At 33.6% G+C, this 23,419-nt stretch overlaps 2 protein-coding genes across 5 annotated transcripts; one reads left to right on the forward strand and one right to left on the reverse strand.

Moving 5' to 3' along the window:
* Positions 1 to 2,232: 2,232 nt before the first annotated feature.
* LOC123531175 (trichohyalin-like) lies at positions 2,233 to 4,638 on the reverse strand. Its single transcript, XM_045311956.2, has one exon. It carries the CDS (start codon positions 4,636 to 4,638, stop codon positions 2,233 to 2,235), a length of 2,406 nt encoding a protein of 801 aa, XP_045167891.2.
* A 3,791-nt stretch (positions 4,639 to 8,429) lies between these two features.
* Positions 8,430 to 23,079, forward strand: LOC128557576 (uncharacterized). 4 transcript variants are annotated; one of them, XM_053545069.1, is made up of 6 exons: positions 8,430 to 8,569; positions 17,347 to 17,499; positions 18,656 to 18,779; positions 19,172 to 19,407; positions 19,622 to 20,550; positions 20,889 to 23,079. In XM_053545069.1, the coding sequence occupies exons 3-6, from the start codon at positions 18,656 to 18,658 to the stop codon at positions 21,055 to 21,057; spliced, it is 1,458 nt and encodes a 485-aa protein (XP_053401044.1). In that variant the 5' UTR covers positions 8,430 to 8,569; positions 17,347 to 17,499; the 3' UTR covers positions 21,058 to 23,079. The 4 variants fall into 4 exon arrangements, with proteins under 4 accessions (XP_053401044.1, XP_053401045.1, XP_053401046.1 ...); XM_053545070.1 differs by lacking the exon at positions 8,430 to 8,569 and adding an exon at positions 14,019 to 14,169; XM_053545071.1 differs by lacking the exon at positions 8,430 to 8,569 and adding an exon at positions 14,227 to 14,293.
* The last annotated feature ends 340 nt before the right edge of the window (positions 23,080 to 23,419 follow it).

A 23,419-nucleotide genomic window follows, 5' to 3' on the forward strand; every position in this document is an offset into this window, starting at 1 on the left:
TGTTATCCGTCACAAGCTCGAACTTCGCCCCATACAGGTAGTCGTGGAATTTCTCGGACACCGCCCACTTTAGTGCGAGAAATTCCAGCTTGTGAGCCGGATAATTCCTTTCTGCAGGTTTGAGACTCCTACTCGCAAAAGCAATGACCCTGTCTTTTCCATCTTGGCGTTGATAGAGGACGGCTCCAAGACCAGAAGATGAAGCATCCGTGTGCACCTTGAACGGCAGATCGTAGCTGGCATATGCAAGTACAGGCGGGTTGGTAAGTTTCTCTTTAAGTTTATCGAATGCTTCCTGTTGTTCCTTGTCCCATTTAAAGTGAACTTTCTTTGTTGATTTTGTTAATTTTGATGTTTTCTTTCTATTTGCAGGTTGTCCAATAAGAAGATTGTTTATAGGTCGTGCTATGGATGCAAAGCCTTTGATGAATCGCCTGTAGTATCCTGCGAATCCTAAAAATTTCCGAACATCCTTAACATTTTTAGGAATAGGCCAATCTTTTACAGCTTCTACCTTTACAGGATCTGCCTGGATGCCATCTTCTGAGACTATGTGCCCAAGATAAGTTATTTTCTTCTTGAAAAATTCACATTTCTTCGGATTTACTTTCAGGTTGTACTGAGCCAAACGTTCAAACACTGTATCAAGTCGGTCAATATGGGAATCTATGTCAGAAGAGAATATTACGATGTCATCGAGATAAATTAAACAGTCCTTCAGGTTGAGGTCGCCCATGCAACGCTCCATCAATCTCTGAAAGGTTGCTGGGGCGTTACATAGGCCAAAGGGCATTCTATTACACTCGTAGAATCCCAGTCCCCAAACCTGAAAGGCCGTTTTCTCTTTATCTCGTTCATCTAGCTCTACCTGCCAGTATCCTGATTTCAAGTCCAGTTTTGAAAAATATCTTGATCCGGCGAGGCAGTTCAAAGTGTCTTCTATCCGTGGAAGTGCATATGCGTCTCTCTTGGTCCGTTGGTTGATTTTCCTGAAATCAATACAAAATCTAATCGATCCATCCTTTTTCCTCACTATTACAACGTTTGATGACCATGGACTATTAGATTCCCTAATTGCACCGACTTTTAACATTTCATGGAGATGTTCTTTCACTTCGTTAAATATCGCTGGTGGTATGCGTCTGTATGGCTCTTTAAAAGGTTTCTCATCTAACAATTCAATCTTATGTTTTACGGCTGATGTGTGTCCAAGATCTGTGGATGATTTAGGGAAAATGCCATTCCATTTCTGAAATAATTTTTGTACTTTAATTTTCTGTTCTTCAGACAAGTTTACATTTTCAAGATCGACACCAAATGTTTTATTAAATTCCTCATCACTCATGGCTTTGTTTTCTTTTTCAGATGCAGACTGATGACATAGATTTGTTGGAGAAGAAGAGGATTTGCTTGTTTCTGAAATATCAGATGATATCGAACGATTGTCAATGATCGGCATACTTCTAAGCACAGTGACTTCCTGCAGTTGGCAAATATTAGTTTTTTCTGTTATATGCATGGTTTTAGCACTGATGTTGCACAACCGTACTGGCACACGTGATGTTCTACCAGGATTATTCAACGAGACAACTCGTGGACAGACTACAGCAGATGTAGAATTTATATCATCCAAACATTCTGTTACAGCTGATTCTACATTTCTCTGCTTGCGTATGAAACCTGTTACAGTTTTGGTTTCCCTTGGTAACAATGTAATCTTTTTCGTGACTTTAACTTTACCAATTGTGGTCGCTGATAGTACATCAAATGATTCTTTCCATTCATTTGGAATAGTATCAGCTTCCTTCTCTTTACTTAGTTTTGAAAATTCACGAATTAGATTTGTGCCTATAATAACCGGTACTCTTTGGTTGTATTCTGTTTGTGGTACAATCAAAATTAGAGCAACAACTTCTTCGTCACTTAATGACGGAACTTTTACACCTAGCTCTATATAACCACTGTAAGGCACTTCCTGTCCATTTGCACAATATATGTCAATGTCAAAATCTTCTAGACTTCTTAGTTCTGGCCTATCAGTCATACTTCTATAGAAATTGTCCGACATTGTGCTTATCATACTACCAGTATCAATCAGTGCTTTTATCACACAATCTTTAATCAATATTTCATGTTCATTTGCTTTCCCGATCAATCTTGTCTTTATCTGATTATCTTTTGGGCCTTTAATTTCCTCTCTGCTTCTGCTGTGCCCTTCAACAGAAGCGCCAACTAGTTTAACTCTTTTTCGGAATTTTGTTTCTTCTCCTCTTTGACTTTCATATCTCCTTTCTTTTCCTCTTGCTTCTTATCGGTATCTGGGCTTTGCTCTTTTAATTTATGACTCCTATCGTCAAATCGATTCCTATAGCTGTTTGCTCCTCTGTTGTAATCCCTCGAACCATTCCATCTATTGAAATCCCTTGGACCATTCCATCTATTGTACCCACCATATCTTCTATTTCTATGCTCATCTTGTGGCTTACTTTCATTTTCTTTTCTATAGTCTTCTACCTTTTTATTTAATTCGGCCATTTGCTTCATCATAGCTTCAAGAAGTTCTGTCTGCTTATCCGCCGCCTTTGCAGTTTCATCTTGTTTAGGCAGTGCTATATCAGCCTTTATAGCACTAATTTTAGTTTCGTGCTCCTCAGCCCTTGCTTTCCGTCTGAGCATTTCAAAACTGTCACCGCTTTCAAAGGATGTTCTAACTGCGTTTTTGATATCCTTGCTATACAGCGATCTCCAAAATTTATCTTTAAGCATTTCATTTCTCTCATCTGGTGTTATTGACTTCTTGGTAGAAGCTTTTATCAAAATCTCTTCAAGTCGTAAGCCCCAATCTGCTATAGATTCGTCTGGCTTCTGTGATGCAGTATAGAACTCCGTGAAAATTGTCTGTTTACTAGACATATCTCCAAATATATCTTCTGTCCTTTCTATGATTTCTTCAGCTCTAGCATTTGGATCTAAGTTTAACAGAACTTTCTTGGCTTGACCTTTCAATGATTTTCTAACAGCCTGAGTAATCATCTTTTCTGGGTACAATGCTGTAGCTATTAAACTTCTTATCTCGGCTTTCCACTCGTTTAATGTGACCTCACTCTTAGGTTTCGCTTCGTCACCAGAAAATGGACTAATTTCCGGGGTTTGCTGAATAATTGTCTCTTTCTTTACTTCTGGAACTAATTTCTGCTGAAGCTCTTTAACTATCTCTTCCTTTTTTCTAAGGTCAGATTCTCTCTTGTTTAATGCTTCATTTTTAGTGATGATATTTCTTTCTATTGCTTTATACTGAACAAACTGTTCTTCTTCTGATTTTACAACGTCTTGCTTTATCCGTTTCAGTTCTTCAAACTTCAATAACAAATCTCTCTCATCATCTTTAAGTTTCTGTTCTCTTTCATCCATTACCCTTTCTCTTTCAGTCAACATATGCAACATCTTTCGTTGCTTCTCTAATTCTATTAGTCTCCTTTCTTCTTCTATCTTTAGCTGTTTCTCTGTGTTCTCTTGAATCAACAGTAGCTCTTGCAATTCCATTTTCTTCTTTTCTATCTGCTGCAGGATGCTAAACTTCTCAGATTTAATAGATGTGTTTGAATTATCATCATTCAATTCTCCTCTTACATTGATGTCTGAATGTTCCCTGAATTTTCTATCGATGAATTTTAGTTGACTTCTTGTGTCCTTTATTTCAGGATTCATACCTATACCTACGGGAGTTATGTTCTTGTGTTCTTTTCTATGATCTGGAAGTTCTGCGCCTCTTTGCAAGGAATTAATATCTAAATTGGTGTCCTTCCTTATACTCAATTGCCGTAATTTCGCCTCTAGTTTATCTGTCTCGATACTGACATCTACTTTGTCACCATTGACATGAGTTTCTGCATCAATGCGAGTACTTTCAGCCACACGGCTTCTTGTTCTGTAACTAATGTCGTCTGCATTATATTCTATATCTCTATATCTATCTCTATCAATATGAAAGTCTAAATTAGACTCTTGTCTTGGCTGATCGATATGTAAAACGTCTCTCCTAATGCTCTGACGGATATCATCCCTATCTATGACTTGGTTTAATTGACCATGCATTTTATGTATGTCCTCAGTCATGTTCAAACTGCCTGAAGCGAAATCTAAATTTCTGTTTGTTGCTTGATAAGTCTGAGCAATTGCTTGTCTCCTATCATTATCGCTTTCATGTTCGTTTCCACTTATTCCTATACCGTGTGTGGCAGTTGGTATATTTTCTGGTTCAGGACTTATTAGGTCCATATAACTTCCGAGGTCCTCATTGTGTTGCTTCACGAAACGTGGTTGCACAATTCCTCTGTCTAATATTTGTCTGGTTCCCGTATTTATTTGCTGTTCAGGGTTGCTTATATTAAGCCTTTCTGCACCTATTCTTGGCCGCTCGACTTCATAAAAGAAAGGATCACAACTATGAATCATTTCTAAACGTCGCTGTTGATTTCTTCTCTGAGATAACAATCTCTGCCTTTCATTTTCTATTTCAGCTAAATCTTGTCTCAATCTATCTCTTTGCTTCTGTTTTTCCTCTAATCTCTCCTGTTCCTGTCGTCTAGCATCTCGCTGTCTCATTCTGATATCTCTATCTGTTGTTTGATCTTCCATTATTGTACATATAAACTTCACACTTCAAACACTATTATTTTACAGTTTACTCTTTTCACTTCAATTATCTTTCACAGTAATATATACCTTCTATCACTTTTACTTTTCTCTACATATTTCACCTTTTGACTCTTTTCTGACTTTGGTTCCTTTCCGTTTCAATATATTAGCGCTATAACTCCTTAATTTCACTTTTCGCTAATATTCACTACTTCACTTTTCTTCACTTTAAAAAGTGCCCACTAGTTACTGTATTTGCACTTTACTATTAATTTTCAGTGTCAAATAACCTTTCACTTCCTTCACTGCTCACGTTTCTTCACTGTTTTCTAATGATTATCACTATTTTATACGGTGCTTTACTGTTATGTTTATTGCTATCCTGTTTACTACTTAGCTTCTGAAAGCACAATTATTTTCTATATGTGTATCTGATCTTTCAGTTTTCACTAATCTTCACTAATTTTCACTATTTCATTCACTTACTTATATGTTTCACTATTCTATTAGTTCTTCACTTCACATCTATCTCCTCTCTTAGCGTTCGCTTGTATAAATTTTTCTTACTTCACTTTTCACTAATTTTTCACTTTTCACTTATTGTTTTCACTTTTCACTAAATTGCTTTTTCTTCTTATCACTGAATATCACTTTTCACTTAGCTATTCACTCTATTCACTTTTTTCTATTGTCAGTAAGTGAAATAGCCTACTGCAAGATATAATGTATAATAGCTTAAAAAATGTTTTTAAAACTTTATAACACTTGCATTCATAACTCTCATTCACATGTACATTGTATTTACAATAAGACAAATAAAAAATGACTGTTCAGTGTTATTCTTTTTTTTTTTTTTAGAAAGAAAAAAAACTTAAGTCTTTGTCGGGATTCGAACCACCAACTTTAAGATCTCAAGTCCAACGCTCTCCCTACCGAGCTAATTCCGCTGTAACACTATAGAATGTTTATATGTTATACCGTATCGAATTATGCGCTGCCGCGGTACATTGCCGAATCGTGCACGTTTTTTCAAGTTTCGCGAAAATTTTATTTTGCTGTAAAGAAGTATCACTTCAAATATAACTACTTGAAGATATACTTTTCTACTTGATAATACGGTTTGGCTCTGTTTTACGTTTTTGTCAACACCTTGCAAGGATTTTATAAGCTAGACCTATGTATTTTCCCTTTTGTATTATTACAAAGAGAAAACACCGATAAATGCTATGAAACAAATTCAAACTTCTTACATTTTGCAAGAAATAAGAATAGAAAGACTATATTAAATGACTTTATAACAAAGACGGCACTTGTAAGGAGAAAAAAAATGGAAATTCTGCGTCTCGAACCCACGGGTTAAAAATCTGTTTCATTCATAACCCTACATCGCTACCGATGGAGCTATCAAGGCTATTGGAAATTTCAGTATTTTATTAGGTTATATGGTATACTATAGGAGTATTGGATTTTATCGGGTTGGAGCGGGACAGGTGTTAAAGAGTTAGTCCTCTTAACTACAACTTTCTAAGGAAATAAATAGTCAGACTATATATCTGAATATTACTACGAAGAGTTTATAATATCAACAAACCTTCTAATAACCTAAGGTCAAAAATACATGTATAACTCTGCTAATATAAAATTTCAATCACAGTCTAATTATAACTAAGCAGAAAAATAGATAAAAATCTTACCCACTAAACATATCCTAATTCCAAATAAATTTTGAAACACTTATTCCAGCACTAACACACTATATCCTAAGCACTAAATTAACTAAATGTCAACGCACAGACAAAAGTTCGGAATGTCAAAGCATTCTTATTTCCAAAGATCCAGGTCAACAACGCGGCGACGACGACATCCAGAAAAAGTATCCGAAAGATGCTGATCAGCTAACGATGTGTTTAGGGCCCAATATGCGTAACTGTCAAACTTGTCAAAATCCGTGCGCACGTGTCGATAGTAAACAAACGAGATGGTATTCCATACCACGTGGATATAATATCCAATGAAATTGTTCATAAACGTGAGTGACGTCACAGGTAAATCTATGATTTCTCAGGTGAACTCAAGGGAAATCCCAAACCAAAAGTGAAAGTACTGTTTCTCAAGTGATCTGTGTAGTGTCTAATGCAACCCAATCCATGTTTTGGGCGCCATTGACGAAGGGCTTTCCTTGTCGTGCCCGAAGGCTAGCTCAACCCTTCTGCCAAATATTTATAGTTTACTGGTAGATGTGGGTTCGTCTTGGGATGCTACACACCTGGGATTACGAATATTTATTCCCAGAACAATCACTGAAACAAAGCAATAATTATCTTAGATAATAGATTTATTATTCTTATGTAAACTCTCTATATATGCATTTACATCAAGAAGGCAAGTGCAGTGAAGCATTTTCATTTATACAATACATTGAAATTCCAAATATACATGTACACTTGATGTCCTAACAATATTACAAGAAATACTAATTTTAGAACAATTTACATCAAAGTCATAAAAAACTAATACACTTATAAATAAGCATTGTATCTAACGAAGTAAAAGTACTAACCTGAAACAAAGCAATAATTATCTTAGATAATAGATTTATTATTCTTATGTAAACTCTCTATATATGCATTTACATCAAGAAGGCAAGTGCAGTGAAGCATTTACACTTGCTCTCGATTATTGCAATACAAAGACATAGATTAAAGATTAGTACAATTCAGGTTGGGGACCGGGGTAGACAAGGATAACGGTAATTTATTATGTCAAGTATAGGGTTATAGGATGGAAAAGATGTACGGATTTATAGTAAAGAATATTTGGGTGAAATTGTTACACTGAATCTTAAAAGGGGTGTACTCGATTTAATTACAACAAAAACAATTTTAATATGCTTTATATTTTATTTAAGAAGATGTAAAACAATTAATTTCAGAACAACACTGTCATGCCCTATGACAGTAGTGAACTTCGCGGAAACCCATAAAAATCAAACAGCCTTGATAATTATATAATTTAATATTGCTCTCACCTAGTAACAGACATTTGACATACTTCAGTCAATAAATATTTTTACTTACCATACACGATTCACTTGACAATAACCAGTATTCTTCGAACAGAGTGTGTTCCAAACAATTTGACAGCGAAATACGATGTTTACTTCTTACCGGAAGTAGAGAAAAAATAGCACACGGTGCATGATAATGGACATTGGAAAATACTTTTTCCCCCAATAAATATGACGTGATATCTCAGTATCCTGTAGTGATATTTTTGAGGACTTTTTTTCTGTGTGTTATCTTGTGTATCTCTACTCATTCCATACTAAATATCTCATGTTGGATTTAGTTTGACCATATGTTTCACTATAACCGGCCTATATATACAAATGTAAGAAGAGAAAAATGGCATTCCGGTCAAATCACTAAATAGTTTTAGCATTGTAATAAAACAATTATACACGTTTCAGATCTCCAATGGGGAGGGGGGAGCTAGGGATACTTATAAATATAAATTAAAATTATGTCATTTCGCAGCTCTTATAATGCATTTCTGTTTAAGAAACTATTAGCATGCTAAGTTAAAATATTACATTTATATATTAAAAAGGCGTAGTCGTATTTGCATGCAACATATATGATAAATTGTTAAGTAAATACATAATAATACAATCATATGAAATACTGTACATATCAGATCGGTTAAACAATTCAAAGCCTATTTATATACACATGTACGCAGTCACGCAGGTAAAGTTTGCTTTGCTTGTTACACACCTGTGTTGTTACTAAAAATAACACTCGGACCAAACATTATGGATGTGTCACATGTCACGGATCATGACTTGAGTCTAGACGCTAATAATTCTATTAACGGACTAATGGACATATATTTACAACAGAACAGAAAAGATGTTTGCAAGTACTAAAAGGTATACAATTTTATAACTTACTAACATGTATTTCTTGTTATTCTTTTAACGTAAAATAAATATCTTCAAGTTTCAAAAAATATGGATCAAACTGGTGGATTTCTTTAAAGCTAGAGTAAATACGCCCCTTATTTGACTGTTGAAGTTGTTCATGCCAGCTCTGCTTAAATTGGTCGATAAGTATACATTTTATTTGTTTATGGAGATTTTTTTCTGGTTAATTTGAAACTGATTTTCCCATAAATCAGGGCGACCAACAGAAATAAGTATTTCTTTTATCTTGTTTATCCATTTAAAATTTACATTCGGCTGATTTAACATATATTTATAAATTTCGAGAGCCAATTTGCTATCTTTACCGGTTAATAGACGGTTCCAATAAGATATCATACGACTTTTAACTATTAATGAAACGGGGTATCTGCCGAATTCGCCATACAAAAATGCAATAGGGGTTGAGCGCCTAGCTTTAGTTATTTTTCTGAGGAATTCGTTGTGAACTTTTTCTAATATTTCAAGGTTTTCAAATCCAAAAATTTCGCTCCCATAAGTTAAGATTGGCAGGACTGTGTGGTCAAATAGTTTTATAATTAAATCAATTGGTAAATTAGCATTTGAGGATCTTGAAAAAAGCAAGTACAAAGCTTTGGTGGCTTGTTCAGCTACGTGTTTCCTAGCTTTTAGAAAAGAACCATTACTAGAAAAGGTAACACCGAGATAATGATACTGATCAGTGATATCGATTTGTTTATTACCGAGCTTAAAGTTAAAATTTCTTAATTGGCGGACTCCAAAAACAATAATTTTCGTTTTGCTAATATTTACCTTTAAGTGCCACTCATTACAGTAGTTATTAAAAATGTCTACCGGGAAATTTATAAAAACTTCGATAAAAATAAACGGACTATATGAAATGTCAAAATCGTAAAATATTGAAGCCCGACGTTTACTTATCGAACTAGTAAGAAGTGTGTATGTAACCTTCACTTTCACAGGGGCTGGTATTTAAGGCATGAAAGTAGTTATTCGCCGGATATGCCACCATGGTCTACTCGAATTGAGTCCATATAAATAAATTTTTCCCGACTAGTAAAACCTATTTTCATGTCAAATATCAGCTTTATTTATGCTTGTTTGTAAGAAGAATGTCTGCTGATGTTTTAAGCTACGTTATATGCTTCAAAAAGTTAGTCGAAGCTGTTTGGTAAAGTTAAAGTAAAGTTTGTATTTCCTGCTGTCTACCTATACCATATTTGCGTTTCCAAACAATGTTTATTTAACAGAAACTCGTTGTGTACATAAATGCGCCTTGTTTCCAAACTGCGCTTATCATTCAAGAAAGATAAAACAAACAAAAGTGTCATTGTGGTCCTACTGCTCACCAGGCTATCAAACGCTATTCTCTAAGTAACCAGATCTCCAATAGTTCAACTCCAATATTATTTATGTTTGCTATATGTCAAGTTTTTTTTCTATAATTGTAAGTTGAAGCATATTTCCAAGAATTGCTAAATTGTGGTGATAAATTAGTAAATCAAAAGAATTATCAAGCGTAAATTAGATTGATTTGAAAATAATATTGTAAAATCAGAAGACTACAGGCAATGCACATCGTACAGTATCAGAATGCACTTACTGCAGGCACAACACACAGAAAAGTTCAACTCCAAACATCCAACACCTGAAAAGTAACTCCAAGATCATTCTCCAAGTAATCAGATCGCCAAGATTTTAAATTTGCTCACTTCCTATGACTGTTTGCTAGGTTTCAAGTTGTGTTGTTTTTTTTTTTTGTTTTTGTTTTTTTTTTGTACAGTTGCTAAATTGTGAGGCTTAATAGATAAATTAAACGAGAATTATGATTGGTTCTAGCAGGATTGGCATATAAGTAAGAACTGTTCTAGAAAGGTTCATAATTCAAAAGCTACACATGTATACCATTTTGGATGTACCTCTGCGTGTCGGTCTTTGGATTACAGTATGTTATAGCGTTTCGAAAACTAAAGAACACATCTACAGTTGGCAGCAGGCAACAACAAATAATACACATTCTTGACCTAATCAATACTACTTTCTATGTTCACCAGTCTATTGTACATATAATGTTTGAGTGAATGTTTTCTTGACAAATCGTTATGTATCAAAAGATAAGGCTACCTATTAAGAAGAGCCATTTTGTCGACTTCCACAAATCAAAAACACAATTTTCAGAATATATAGAATAATGTTGTGACAAATAAGAATCTTATTATTTACTTAGTCTATAAGCTAGAAGACATACTTTAAAAAGTATTTCTATGTAGCTAGGTTCAAAGTATCGAGTAGAATAGAAAAATCTAATTATTTTTCAAATTTAACACGATATCACATAATACACCAACTTTCAATTCAACAACAATTAAAATACAAATCCGGAACTGATGTAATGTTGTTAAAAGTCATAGTAAAGTACCGCTAATATCTAAATATATATTCATGATTTGCAAGGAATGTCAATTATTTATCTTGTAAGTACTAAAATAGGTTGTTACATTAAATATCGAGACAAATATGTAAGTTAACCAGACCATTTGCTTAACTTTTAACGTGTAGCTTTCCATGCTAAAATGGTTCAGTTATTTAAGTTTAATTACGGTCTAAAATGGTTTGTTTGTTTTGGGTTTAACGCCGTTTTTCAACATTATTTCAGTCATGTAACAGCGGGCAGTTAACCTAACCAGTGTTCCTGAATTCTGTACCAGTACAAACCTGTTCTCCGCAAGTAACTGCCAACTTCCCCACATGAATCAGAGGTGGAGGACTAATGATTTCAGACACAATGTCGTTTATCAAATAGTCTCGGAGAACATACGCCCCGCCCGAGGATCGAACTCACGACCCAGCGATCCGTAGACCGACGCTCTACCTACTGAGCTAAGCGGGCGGTCTAAAATGGATTATTATAGCAATTTATATACTACAGTTATAATTATTTATAAAAAGGAAATCTTAAACAAATATTTTGACTCAGTTTTATATAAATCTTACAAAGATATTAAAACGATAAAATAAAATGTTAAATAATAGATAATATGAATCGGTCATTATAAAAGCTGTACAAAAATAAGGATAAAATAAGAATAAAGGGAAGTAATTCAGAAAGCAAATCTATTTTTAAATGAAATAAAGCAGTTCATCATTTAGTTTACTCCTACACAGTGATCTCCCTTGTCATTCGAATCAGGTCAGGTAGAAAGAATCGCATGCAGATCTATATCCTATACAGCTAATAAAAATGATTCAGATCATATGCTGTTTTATTACTGACGAGTGCATTATGTATTAAGGCTAAACTAGAGAAATCTTTATTATACGTTTTGAACTATTTTTTTCACGGAATATTTTCGTGCGCTTCGGTCACGTCTGGGTTTTTTTCTGAAGTGTTTTAAAGGAATACACCTTCGCTTTTCAACTTAGCCATGCTCGGTGGATCAACAGACTTAAAAACATAATTTTAATATGAAGTGACGCATTCTTTAACCTTATTGTATTTACATATGTATGAAAATATCAACCGACTGTAGAACAATGTTCAGAAAACAGTTTATATCAATAAGAATATCTGTCGATTTAGCCCGAAAAAAACGGGCAAAAACCTTACAGCGGATTAATCTGTCTTTCAGTGAAAATGATTAGTCTGATAATTTTGCAAGCTCTGGAATACGGTAATTATAGGTCTCAACCACTTCGTGGTTTCAACCTAAAAATTCACAGAATTTTCTGCAGTTTTGGCTAATATTTATAGGTTATTAGCTTTGTATCGGGAAATATGCACGAGTTCTTCAGTGGAAATATTGCGCGACTTCAGGTGCGCAATATATATTCTTCCGCTGAAGAACGAGTGCATATTTCCTGACGCAAAGCTAGTAACCTTTTTATTACATACGCATCTACAAGTATAAATATTATGTAGATATCATAAATATGTTCAACAGCCTGAATAGGATTGACAATACTGAACTAAATAGAAAAAATAGTGCAACAACACACACACTAAATTACGTCACGAACCCGATATGAAATTCAGGCGTCAGTGTATGGAAAAAATATTGACGATTCCGGTACTAGTGTAACTCAACGGGGAATAGAATCGAGTTTGTAATAAGACGAATTATGAATATATAGATATAGTCCTCGGATGAAATTTTATTGTGTCATTATAACCTTAATATGTTAATAATGTTAATAAACATTTCATTTGATTCAAATTTCTACAAAACTAATGGAAACTGACGTCAGAATATTGTTTTTCTAGACATTATAATTCAGATATTAAATACCGCGAATTTAAACATGTTCTGTTATGTTCTGACATGTTCTAAATTATTTGGGTCAGAAATAGACTAGCCACTAGACTGACAATAAATATATATTTCTATATTTTTTTCCCTTTTTTGACGAATTCAATTTAATAGAGACAAACACCGGACTATTTTAGAGATTTTCACAGAGGAATGATGTTGAAATTATCATATGATACTGGACATAGGATATAGACTGGCTCATTTCACTACATTTAATCATAAAAAATGTGAAAAAATATATCATAGTCTAGAAGCTAATCTAGGTCAAAAATAAGTACAGAAATTGGACACTTTCGTTTTTATATATAATCTGATATGGAAGTTTACAATGTTTTATGCAAATAATGGTTTGAAATCATTTAGAAGTTAGATTTGTGTGTAGATTTTTTTTAATTCATTTAAGCCGCGCCATGAGAAAACCAACACGGTGCGTTTGCGACCAGCATGGTTCGTTACCAGTTTCTCTAATTGCAATAGGCTTTGAAAGCAAACAGCATAGATCCTGACCAGACTGCACAGTCGCAAACGCACTGTGTTGGTTTTCTCATGGCGGGGCTCATTTTACTTTTTAGTAAGTCTACTTTAAACACAAAGTCAGTCACTATACTCTTGTAGGTACAGTAAATACAGGTTAAACAAGACATAACAGCTGCTAGGTAGGTGTATCTTTGAACCACATTATGTTTTAGATCTTAATATCCTGTCGCTTAAACAGTCATTCTTAATGCATGTATATTAAGATTTTTTCACACGTGTATCTATTGTAAAATATATAATGATGATACTGATATTCTCCTCGCACAGGACGTGACTTTGACCTGAAAAAGTTTTAAAAAAACACTAAGTCTGTAACTAAGACATATACTATGGGCATCATTCAATTTACGAGTCTTAAAATTTCAATTAATTAACACGTAAAAGGTCGATCATGTGTCGTATTCAATGTAAATGCAGTCATAATGGTTGATCAATTTTGTGTTATTTTTAAAACAACGGGTTTCTGTGTTAATCTATATAAAACATTGAATTTCTATATTTAGAACGGGTTTAACCCAAGCTTTACTATATTTAGAAATCGTGATTAAACGCGTTCTCACAGCTGTTTTGGTATAATGATTAATACATTGCGTTAATTTTTGTTTTGTGATAACGCAGATTGCATTTTGAGCTATTTATGTAAATAATTGGACTTATCCCGAGCTTTACTATATTTAGAACTTGCTATACTATTTTTGCTGCTTTGATTGATCCCGACAGGTAAGTACATATTTATGATATTCACTGAATCATAGCTCACAACTTGTAAAACATAACTAAAGTATCATTTTCTAAAAGAAAGTAAGGCAGAAGAAATGACCGGGCAAAACATGACGGACTACTAGTAGGCACTTTTTATCTTGATGCTCTTTTACCTGATCACACGGGAAAGTCACTGGAATGGACGTTGATGAAAATTTCAAGAAATGCCCTGGAGTAATTGCGATATGTATATCTATTAAAGTACTAGTCGTAATGCATGTAGTTACAAATTTAAAGATTAAAAGATGAAGGTAACAAACAAATAACTAGGAGGGTAAGGGGAACGTTGATATTTATGCATTTTTATTGGCAATATCCACTGTTGGAAAAATTACACTTTCAATAATCGACAATGTAAGATTTAATGACGGCTGGCATTTAAAAATCATGCTAGTCATGCATATAAATTGTTTCGACGGCAAATGATGGAGTTTAATTTATTCAAAAAATTTTGGTACGTTCCCATTCATTGTTATTCAAGTTAGATTCTGTTATTAATGAATGGGTAATATAGAGAGAAAGAGTTATTTGAATATTTATACCATCTGTAATGCAGATGAATTTGAGCATTGACGTATATACAATAGTACGTAACATTAGTTTGTGGATTCAAGCTGGGAATTAATCTAAAACAATGTATTCTCTGTATGTCACACATAGTCATTTAATTCTAACCTGTAAACATTTCCATTACTTAGGGTAAATAATGCATAATACATAGCGCAGTGAAATTCCTAAGGAATGATTCTCAAAGACGACAAGAAAGGTCTAAATAAGCCATCGGCTTTCGATCCTATCCTAAACTTATTTCGGTATTTGTTAGATTGTATACAATTTATAAACTATGTATTTCGCTAATAAAACATGTTTAAACCAAAGACGACAATTATTTTAGTCGTACCAAGTTAATGAAAACATTACATTTATGCAAAATGGTTTATTTTCAAGCCAAAGATACTTGTTGTTCTAGTAAGAAATATATACATGGTGGCTGTGGAACGGGCGACAACAAATATGTTTCCGTTAAAATGTAAATACGGCATTGATGCAGTAAAATCATTTATTACAACAATATACTTATTAACGTATTAATTTACAAACAATATATCCCGAACAGTGATTAATGTTTATAGTTTAGATGCGTACGACTAACATAATAGTATGCATCTAAACGACACCGATTTTATTTAGGACCAAATCACTGTTTGATATACATGTTTGTTTGTTTGTTTTGGAGTTAACGCCGTTTTTCAACAGTATTTTAGTCATGTAACGGCGGGCAGTTAATCTAACCAGTGTTCCTGGATTCTGTACCAGTACAAACCTGTTCTCCGCAAGTAACTGCCAACTTTCTCACATGAATCAGAGGTGGAGGACTAATGATTTCAGACACAATGTCGTTTATCAAATAGTCACGGAGAACATATGCCCCGCCCGAGGATCGAACTCACGACCCCGCGATCCGTAGACCAACGCTCTTACCTACTGAGCTAAGCGGGCTGGATTGATATATAGAGGATATTTGTTTCTTTTGAGTGAATATGGAATATATCTCACCGAGAAGTGAGAAAATTTCAAATATTTTCATGAGCGCGTAGCGCGAGTGAAAATGTGAAAATTTTCTCACTTCGAGGTGAGATATATTCCATATTCACTCAAAAGAAACAAATTTTCTTTTTATTTTGTGCTCAATTACGTTGAGATTTGCTTTTTGCAACTATTCTTAATCTCAGCGCGGGAAACAGACGCACGTAAACAGACATGACGTCAGACGTGCTGTGACGTTATAAAGACGCATACAACATAAAGTTTCATTTTATTTTATTTTTTGCTGCATAACGTTATGAAATTCTCTTTAGGTGAAATAATTTGAATCGAGAAATAAACTATAAAGAACAAAGTGCGACTAAAATTTTCATCCTGTTTTAAGTAAATAATTTAAAATTCATACACAATGTAATGAGGGGGTGGAGCTATCTCTCTCACAGTGTGAAAATATAGATTTCATATTTTCACAGTGTGAGTGATGAAATATGAAAATATTTAACTGATATAATACAGTATTTCATTAGTTAGCATAAAATAAATAGAGGATATTTGTTTGTTTTGAGTGAATATGGAATATATCTCACTGAGAAGTGAGAAAATTTAAAATATTTTCACGAGCGCGTAGCGCGAGTGAAAATGTGAAAATTTTCTCACTTCGAGGTGAGATATATTCCATATTCACGAAAAACAAACAAATTTTCTTTTTATTTTATGCTCAGTTACGTTGAAAAATGCATTTTGCAACTGTTTTAATCTCAGCGCGGGAAACAGACGTGCGTAAACAGACATGACGTCAAACGTGCTGTGACGTTACAAAGACGCACGCAACATAAAGTTCCATTTTGTTTTATATTTTGCTGCATAACGGTATGAAATTCTGTTTAAGTAAAATAATTTGAATCGAGAAATATATTATAAAGAACAAAGTGCGACTATAATTTTCATCCTGTTTTAAGCAAATAATTTAAAATTCATACACAATGTATGAGGGGGCGGAGCTCATATCTCTTACAGTGTGAAAATATAGATTTCATATTTTCACAGTGTGAGCGATGAGATATGAAAATATCTAACTGATATAATACAGTATTTCATTAGTTAGCATAAAATAAATATGTATATTATTTTGTTTCTAAAACGCTACCTACCAAGGAATGTTAAGTACACACTTAACGACATCCATCAGATATTTGCCTGTTTACTTTTGGTTTCTTCTTAAATGCGCCGTGATGCCGTTTGACGCAATAATTGTGACATCAGAAAAATGAATTATTGTATAATTAAACACAATTTTCAGCCATCTTTTTTTTTTAACAGGAAAGCAAATTGGGTCGTGTTAAATACTTTTCTTAAGTGTGCGTCTATCAAATTACTGCGCTATCCTTTGCGTTGTTCTCCGCAATGAAATAAGTCATATCAGGCAAAGCTGAGATGATAGAATTAAATAAAAAAAAATACATATTTTTAGATATTAATGAAGTTAGTCAAATTACAAGTATCAGTATGTGGAACAGACATAGTTCAGAATAGACAAGTTTAAATAGTAGAGTAAACAATAACACTCCTTTGTATGTAATTTATTTACAGGCTGTGGAGTATCTGGTTGCAACTGTAATGGAAGAAAAATATTGCCGACAGCGCCACACAACTAAACTTCCATGTATCGCTTGTCAGCTTGTCTCAACATTCCATTGTATCAAATCAAAAGACAATATGGATTTCAATATATACATATAAAAGGTAACTCAAATGAACTTGAATTTATAGCGTTGTTTCAATATGTGCATATCTTTATGATTAGTTAAATACGTTGGGAAGAATTTTACTGTCTGGGTTAAATTTGGCCGTTTGCCATTTGCTTGTTGTAGTTTGAAGGTATATGTTGTTTTATTATACCTCACATAAATATCCAATGCAAATTTCCCATTAGTTTAACTTGGATAATATATCATATTCCCCAGTAATTTTACATATCATGCGCAAAATCGTTATTTTCAGTTTCTGCGCATGTGATATGATACATAATTTCATATCATCTGCGCAAAAGCGCTATTTTATTTTACTGCGCATGTGATATTATTTTTTCATATCTCCCGTTGAGCATGTTGAGTTATTGATACTTTTGTATTGAGTAAAAGACTGAGACGTTAACTATTCAGAAGATGTGCTTTTATAATTTAAGATTAAAATTCTTTCATTTGTGAAGCCGGCCGAATTTTCTTTTATTAATGATTTGTTCTACGTGCCAAAAATTTCGAAAACAACTTTTTATCAAATATTGAATCGAAACTATTTCCATGAGATTGGAAATGATCTAACTAAGAAAATAAGTGCTCACACATATATGTTTCGTTTAGAAATAATATAGTTATCGCCGTTTTTCGAATGTTACTGCTAGCGATTTCAGCAGTGTGTTACAATGTTGAAATAATTATGCGCATAAACATAGGATTCAGCGGTATGCAAAAGTCTCGACTAAGTCTATCAAAAATGTCTTATTACACAGAAGAGTTGCCACCCGAGTGCTAACAAGTAAGCACTCCTTAATTCAGTCTCCATTGTTTGGTAATTCATTTTTAACATTAGATAAATCATTTAAATCATTATGTTGATTATACAGCAAATATCTGACCTTTAATGTCATTTCGGTATAATAAAATAAATATTGCATTCCTGAGAATGCTGGCGCCTCGGTCGATATTCATATTTCGAGGGGTGAACATTTTTCATATCACCCTCTCAGGAATGCAATATTTATATAATATGTACAATGATATGCATGGCTAAAAGACTTACTTAAACTGACATTTTATGCGAAAATTATGCAAAATCTATGTTAATAGTTGTTCTGTGTAGAACATTTATGTAAGTGTGTCTTTTTCATTGCATGCTGAAGATGAGTACTGGAGAAGAGAGGTTCCAGTGTAAAAACTTTATCATTTCTTTCGAGAGGTATCCAAGAGTACATTATTTTAAAGCCAGGATAAAAGACTTTTCGAAAAGATTGATAACAGTTATAGGTATGTTTAATGCGCTAGTTGGCTATTTCAGTAACTTGTCCATCCTGTCAATAAATGGATGCTGCTCTAAACGGTGCATTAACGTATTCGATCCGCGGTTGTATCTATATGCGGATGTAAAAAAAACTTTCTAAAGATTACTTTTTCGATTTAAAAGCTATAAATTGGTGGCACTTTGTAAATGTACATATAACTTATTTACGTAATATACTGAAGGGGCATCAGATTTAGCGCGGCATAAATAGGTTGTTGCTAAGCGGGCATAAGGACAAAGGCAATGGGTCCGAAATTTTATTTGACCATTTACATGTTAAAAATTAAGTATTGACTTGTCTGCATATTTTTTTTTTCAGTTTTCATAACATTTTGTTTCCATTTCCACGTGTTAATAGGAAGACTCCCTAGAAATGTACGTGACGAAAGTGTGTTGCAGCTTGCTGAAGATCTGAACAAAACCCTTGACAAGAAGTTGAATGTAATTCTTATTGGAGAAGAAGATGTTACCCTCGAAGATCTTTGCATATCAACGCAATGCATAGATGATATGGAAACAGGGTCTACTTCGTCCTGTGTGACTGTTATCATCTGCCAAGCAGTTATTGAAGCGCTAGACGAGAAAAGTGTAAAGGTGATAAAGTGAACGTTGTACTTAATCTTGCCTTAAAATACTTTTACTTCTGTATAAGCAATATGTATCAGAAAGCAGAAATCCATAATATGTTTCTTTAGTAAAGTTCCAAATGTTTAATATGAAGTTAGAAAGATGACAAAAAATATGAATAAATTTGATCAGGTGACATTTTTAAATAAATTTCATAATCAATTTTATATTGCTTTTATAGATAATGGTGTTGGTCGCTCAACAGATATCAAAAACCGTAAGAAGCATCGATATGATAGATTCAGTCCTCATTTTCTGCAAAGCCAAGAGAACGTTCACAGACGAAGAAAGAACAACATTTCGAGATGACGTAAATCGGGAAATTGAATCATCTACCGGTCTTTTCGTGGACGCATCAAATATAATTATTTCGACCGAGATTGGCGATCTCAAAAGTAAAATATCATTCATATACGAAACACGCATTATCGAAGTGTTCGTAAAAATACGTTTATTTCTAAGTCTATTTGTCATGAAAAATCGTCGAGGAGCTCAAAAGCAACATGACGCACTAGAGTATAAACCAATGTTAAAAGCCATTTTAAACTTTCTTCGAAATGGGTTTAGCATATGTGATATCATGTACATGCAAAATACTAGCAGTAAAAAATCTTTTCTCAGTCAAATAGTTGGACGTTTGGCTAGACATGTTAGATGCACAATAATAGCTCCCGTAGCTTCAAAACATATGCTGCCAAACTGGTTATGTGCTGAACTTCTTAATGAAATAGCATTAGAAGATGTTCTTATAAAATCAATTTCGAACAAATCACGATACTTTTTGCGTAAACTGGAACGTATTTATATATCGGCTAAAACGATTACAAGAAATATCACGAATGGCGAACATGTATCTGATTCAGCTATATGGAATGTTTCTCACTGTTTCTCATTTGATTTTATTCAATATCCTCTTCAAAGAGATTTCGAGGAAGCAGCGTCGAAAACTGAAAGTACAATGTCTTCTGTGAGACGTTTGTTGAACATTATGGGTAAAATGATTTACGAAATAGATGGGTACTTGAAGCAATCCATTGTACAGTATGTTCCAATTCCTAATAAAGAGCTTACCATAAATATACCGGACAGACTGCGACGTGATATACTGGCGTAAGTGAAATCTGTAATTAGTCTTTTAATTGCGGTCTGTAGTTAGTCTTTTTTCGTTATAGTAAACAAGGTAGTTTGAAGCTGGTTTTTTTTCTTTTCTTTTTTTTTATTTTGCGCGCGTGACTATTTCAAGTATCAAATGTGGAATCAAAGCCATATGAAGAAACTTCAGTAAAAAATAGGAAATGAAGTAAACATTTTGTCTAGAAATATTCAAGAAGTTATTTTGTGTGCATGTTTTGCTTTTCCAACCATGGACAAATGAATATTATCAGCTTTTGTCTTTTTTGTCAATTGAATTGTATTTCTATAACATAAAAATAATTCGTCTTTTTCAGCATGGATGGTGTCTATGGTATTGGAACAATTTATGGAGAAATAGAGATCCACTTACTGAAAGATACAGAAAATAAGGATGCAATTCCAAACTTAGCAGCTCGTCTCAAGTCACTGATGCTAGAATATCACTTACAAAATGCGTACAAGATTAAACAAATAAAACAGTAGATGATATTTATTAAAAATATCTGTAATGTTGTCAATCAATATCATATGATTGTATTTTTCCAACTTGCCAACTTCAATGGAAAAAAAAACATTTCACCAATGCTAAAGATATCGAAGAACCTACATTCATCATTGTACTTACATATGTAATACAAATGTATTTGGTTGTTTTCTTACCGCATATTAATTTGTACATGTATATAAAAATGCATTGACTTGCTGTGGCAAACGTCTCAAAATAATCAGAAAGTCATATGCAGGATACTGTGCGACGGGTGAATGAAATTGCTCATATTTGCAGCACGCAAGGATACATGGAAACCATGTGGTCTCCCATATGAAACCTACATGGTCTACATGGTCCACCTACACGGGACTCAGTTTTGCAAAAAAAGGTTGGCATGGATCCCATATGGTATGTACAATATGGAACCAATGTGTGTTCTTTATGGGTCCAAGATATTATCGCTCAAAGCAAAAATGTATTTAACAGAATTGCTTTCATAGTATACTCCTAGTAGACAAGGTTGAGTCGAACTGCTATAATTGCTGGTACATGCCCTATGGGTAGGGTAGTGTGTAGTATTTCTTTTTAACTAGTGGGTTCGAACTTCTATATGCAGCTCTTCTGGGCGTACCATTTAAGGCTTTATTTAAAGCACTGGTATTTGCAAAAGAGATAAAATAACCTTAGGGGAAAGGGTGCGGCCATGGCATTTTGTTCAAATAAGGCTGTTTTGATTGTTATTATCATTATTGTCGTTATAATTACTGATATTATTCTTATTGTGTACAACGCCATTGAATAGGTCATTGTATAAAAATAGGGGTTTAATCAAATTATTCAGTTTTAGTTTCAGTTCAGCTCATGTGAGACCTTTCTGGGTCCCAAATCCTATACAGTATGAACCGTTTAGGGGCGTTCTGGGATTGTGTGAGTCCTATTTTTTATTGAAATTGTCTACAGGTTCCGTAGCTGCCCATGAAATTGTTTCCGTATCACTACGGACTGTTTTATTCTCCTGATCTATTGCACCTACAAGTCACTTCTTCACAGATTCTTTTGTAAAGGCAATCTGTAAAGTGGAAATGTTATATCAGTCTCAGCACATGTCTATAACAATTATAACTATTTGCCAAATATCATGATATATTTGCAAGCATTTTAATGTTTCTAAGACAATAAATGACAAATCTACAAGATTAGAAAGATAACCAAGTACGCATCCGAGAGAACGATTTGTACAGAATAAGACAAAGAGTACATTTGTGTTAACATGCGACGATGCTTTTTCGACTTTGGACATACATAGTACATTTGTCCAGGACAAGCCCAGCTATATCCCATTAGGATTCTGTATAGGCTTGCCCGCAAGGGTTGTGAAAAAAATGCATGAGAAACATTTTTCAGAGTATTTATCAAAGTTGAATCTTACATTTTAAACAAAAACACTTCTTTCGGCTATTTGTAATTAAAACTCTCACCTGTTTAAGAATTGCGAGGGGTTCTTGCTGAAATGATAAATTTATCTACAACATAACTATCAACAGCTTTGCTGCCATTATGGACGCAACCCTATTTAAAATTGCTCACGATTCAAATAATCTCGCGACATTTATTTTTTAAAGTTTTTTTTTTTTCGTTGAATTCTGTGTACGCAATAACAAGTTAAAATATGATTGTCAAATCGTTACAATATTTGCACTTATATAAAAAAGTAAATAAATAAAAACAAAAAAAATAGAGATATATACTACCAGAACAGTTACGATAGGAAATATGGAACCCATATTGGACCCTTCTTGGGAAACTTACATATATTTGAATAAATCGTTATATCAAATCGCTGAGACATTGTCTATGGGACCCACATGGGTCCGATGTGGGCAAATAATTACAATATATGTCCCATATGGGACCCGTGTGGTACATTTGCCCAGATATAGCCCATATAGGCTTGCGTGCTTGGAAAATAGCAGTCGTACGAACATTGTACTTGTAATAAAACTTCAGTAAAATGGCCAATATATGTTGATTTAATTTTTCCCATTACTGTAGAACAATTTGAATTGAACCCATCATATTTATACGTTATCAGATTTTTTTTTTGCTTAATAGCAGGAACCAACCCTTTACGTACATATCCTAAACAGATATGTTTAAGCAGATTTGTAAGTCAGCCTTTAAATCTACAAAATGAGTTAATTTTTGAAATATACTTAATAAGTTCTCCAAAAAGTGTACTTCTCAAATATTCTGTTAAGAGTTAATATGAAGAAATATATATGTCTTCTATATATATATATATATATATATATATATATATATATATATATATATATGTTTGCTTGTTATGTAAAA

Source organism: Mercenaria mercenaria, chromosome 6 (assembly GCF_021730395.1).
Source record: "Mercenaria mercenaria strain notata chromosome 6, MADL_Memer_1, whole genome shotgun sequence".
In the NCBI taxonomy this organism is placed as follows: domain Eukaryota; kingdom Metazoa; phylum Mollusca; class Bivalvia; order Venerida; family Veneridae; genus Mercenaria; species Mercenaria mercenaria.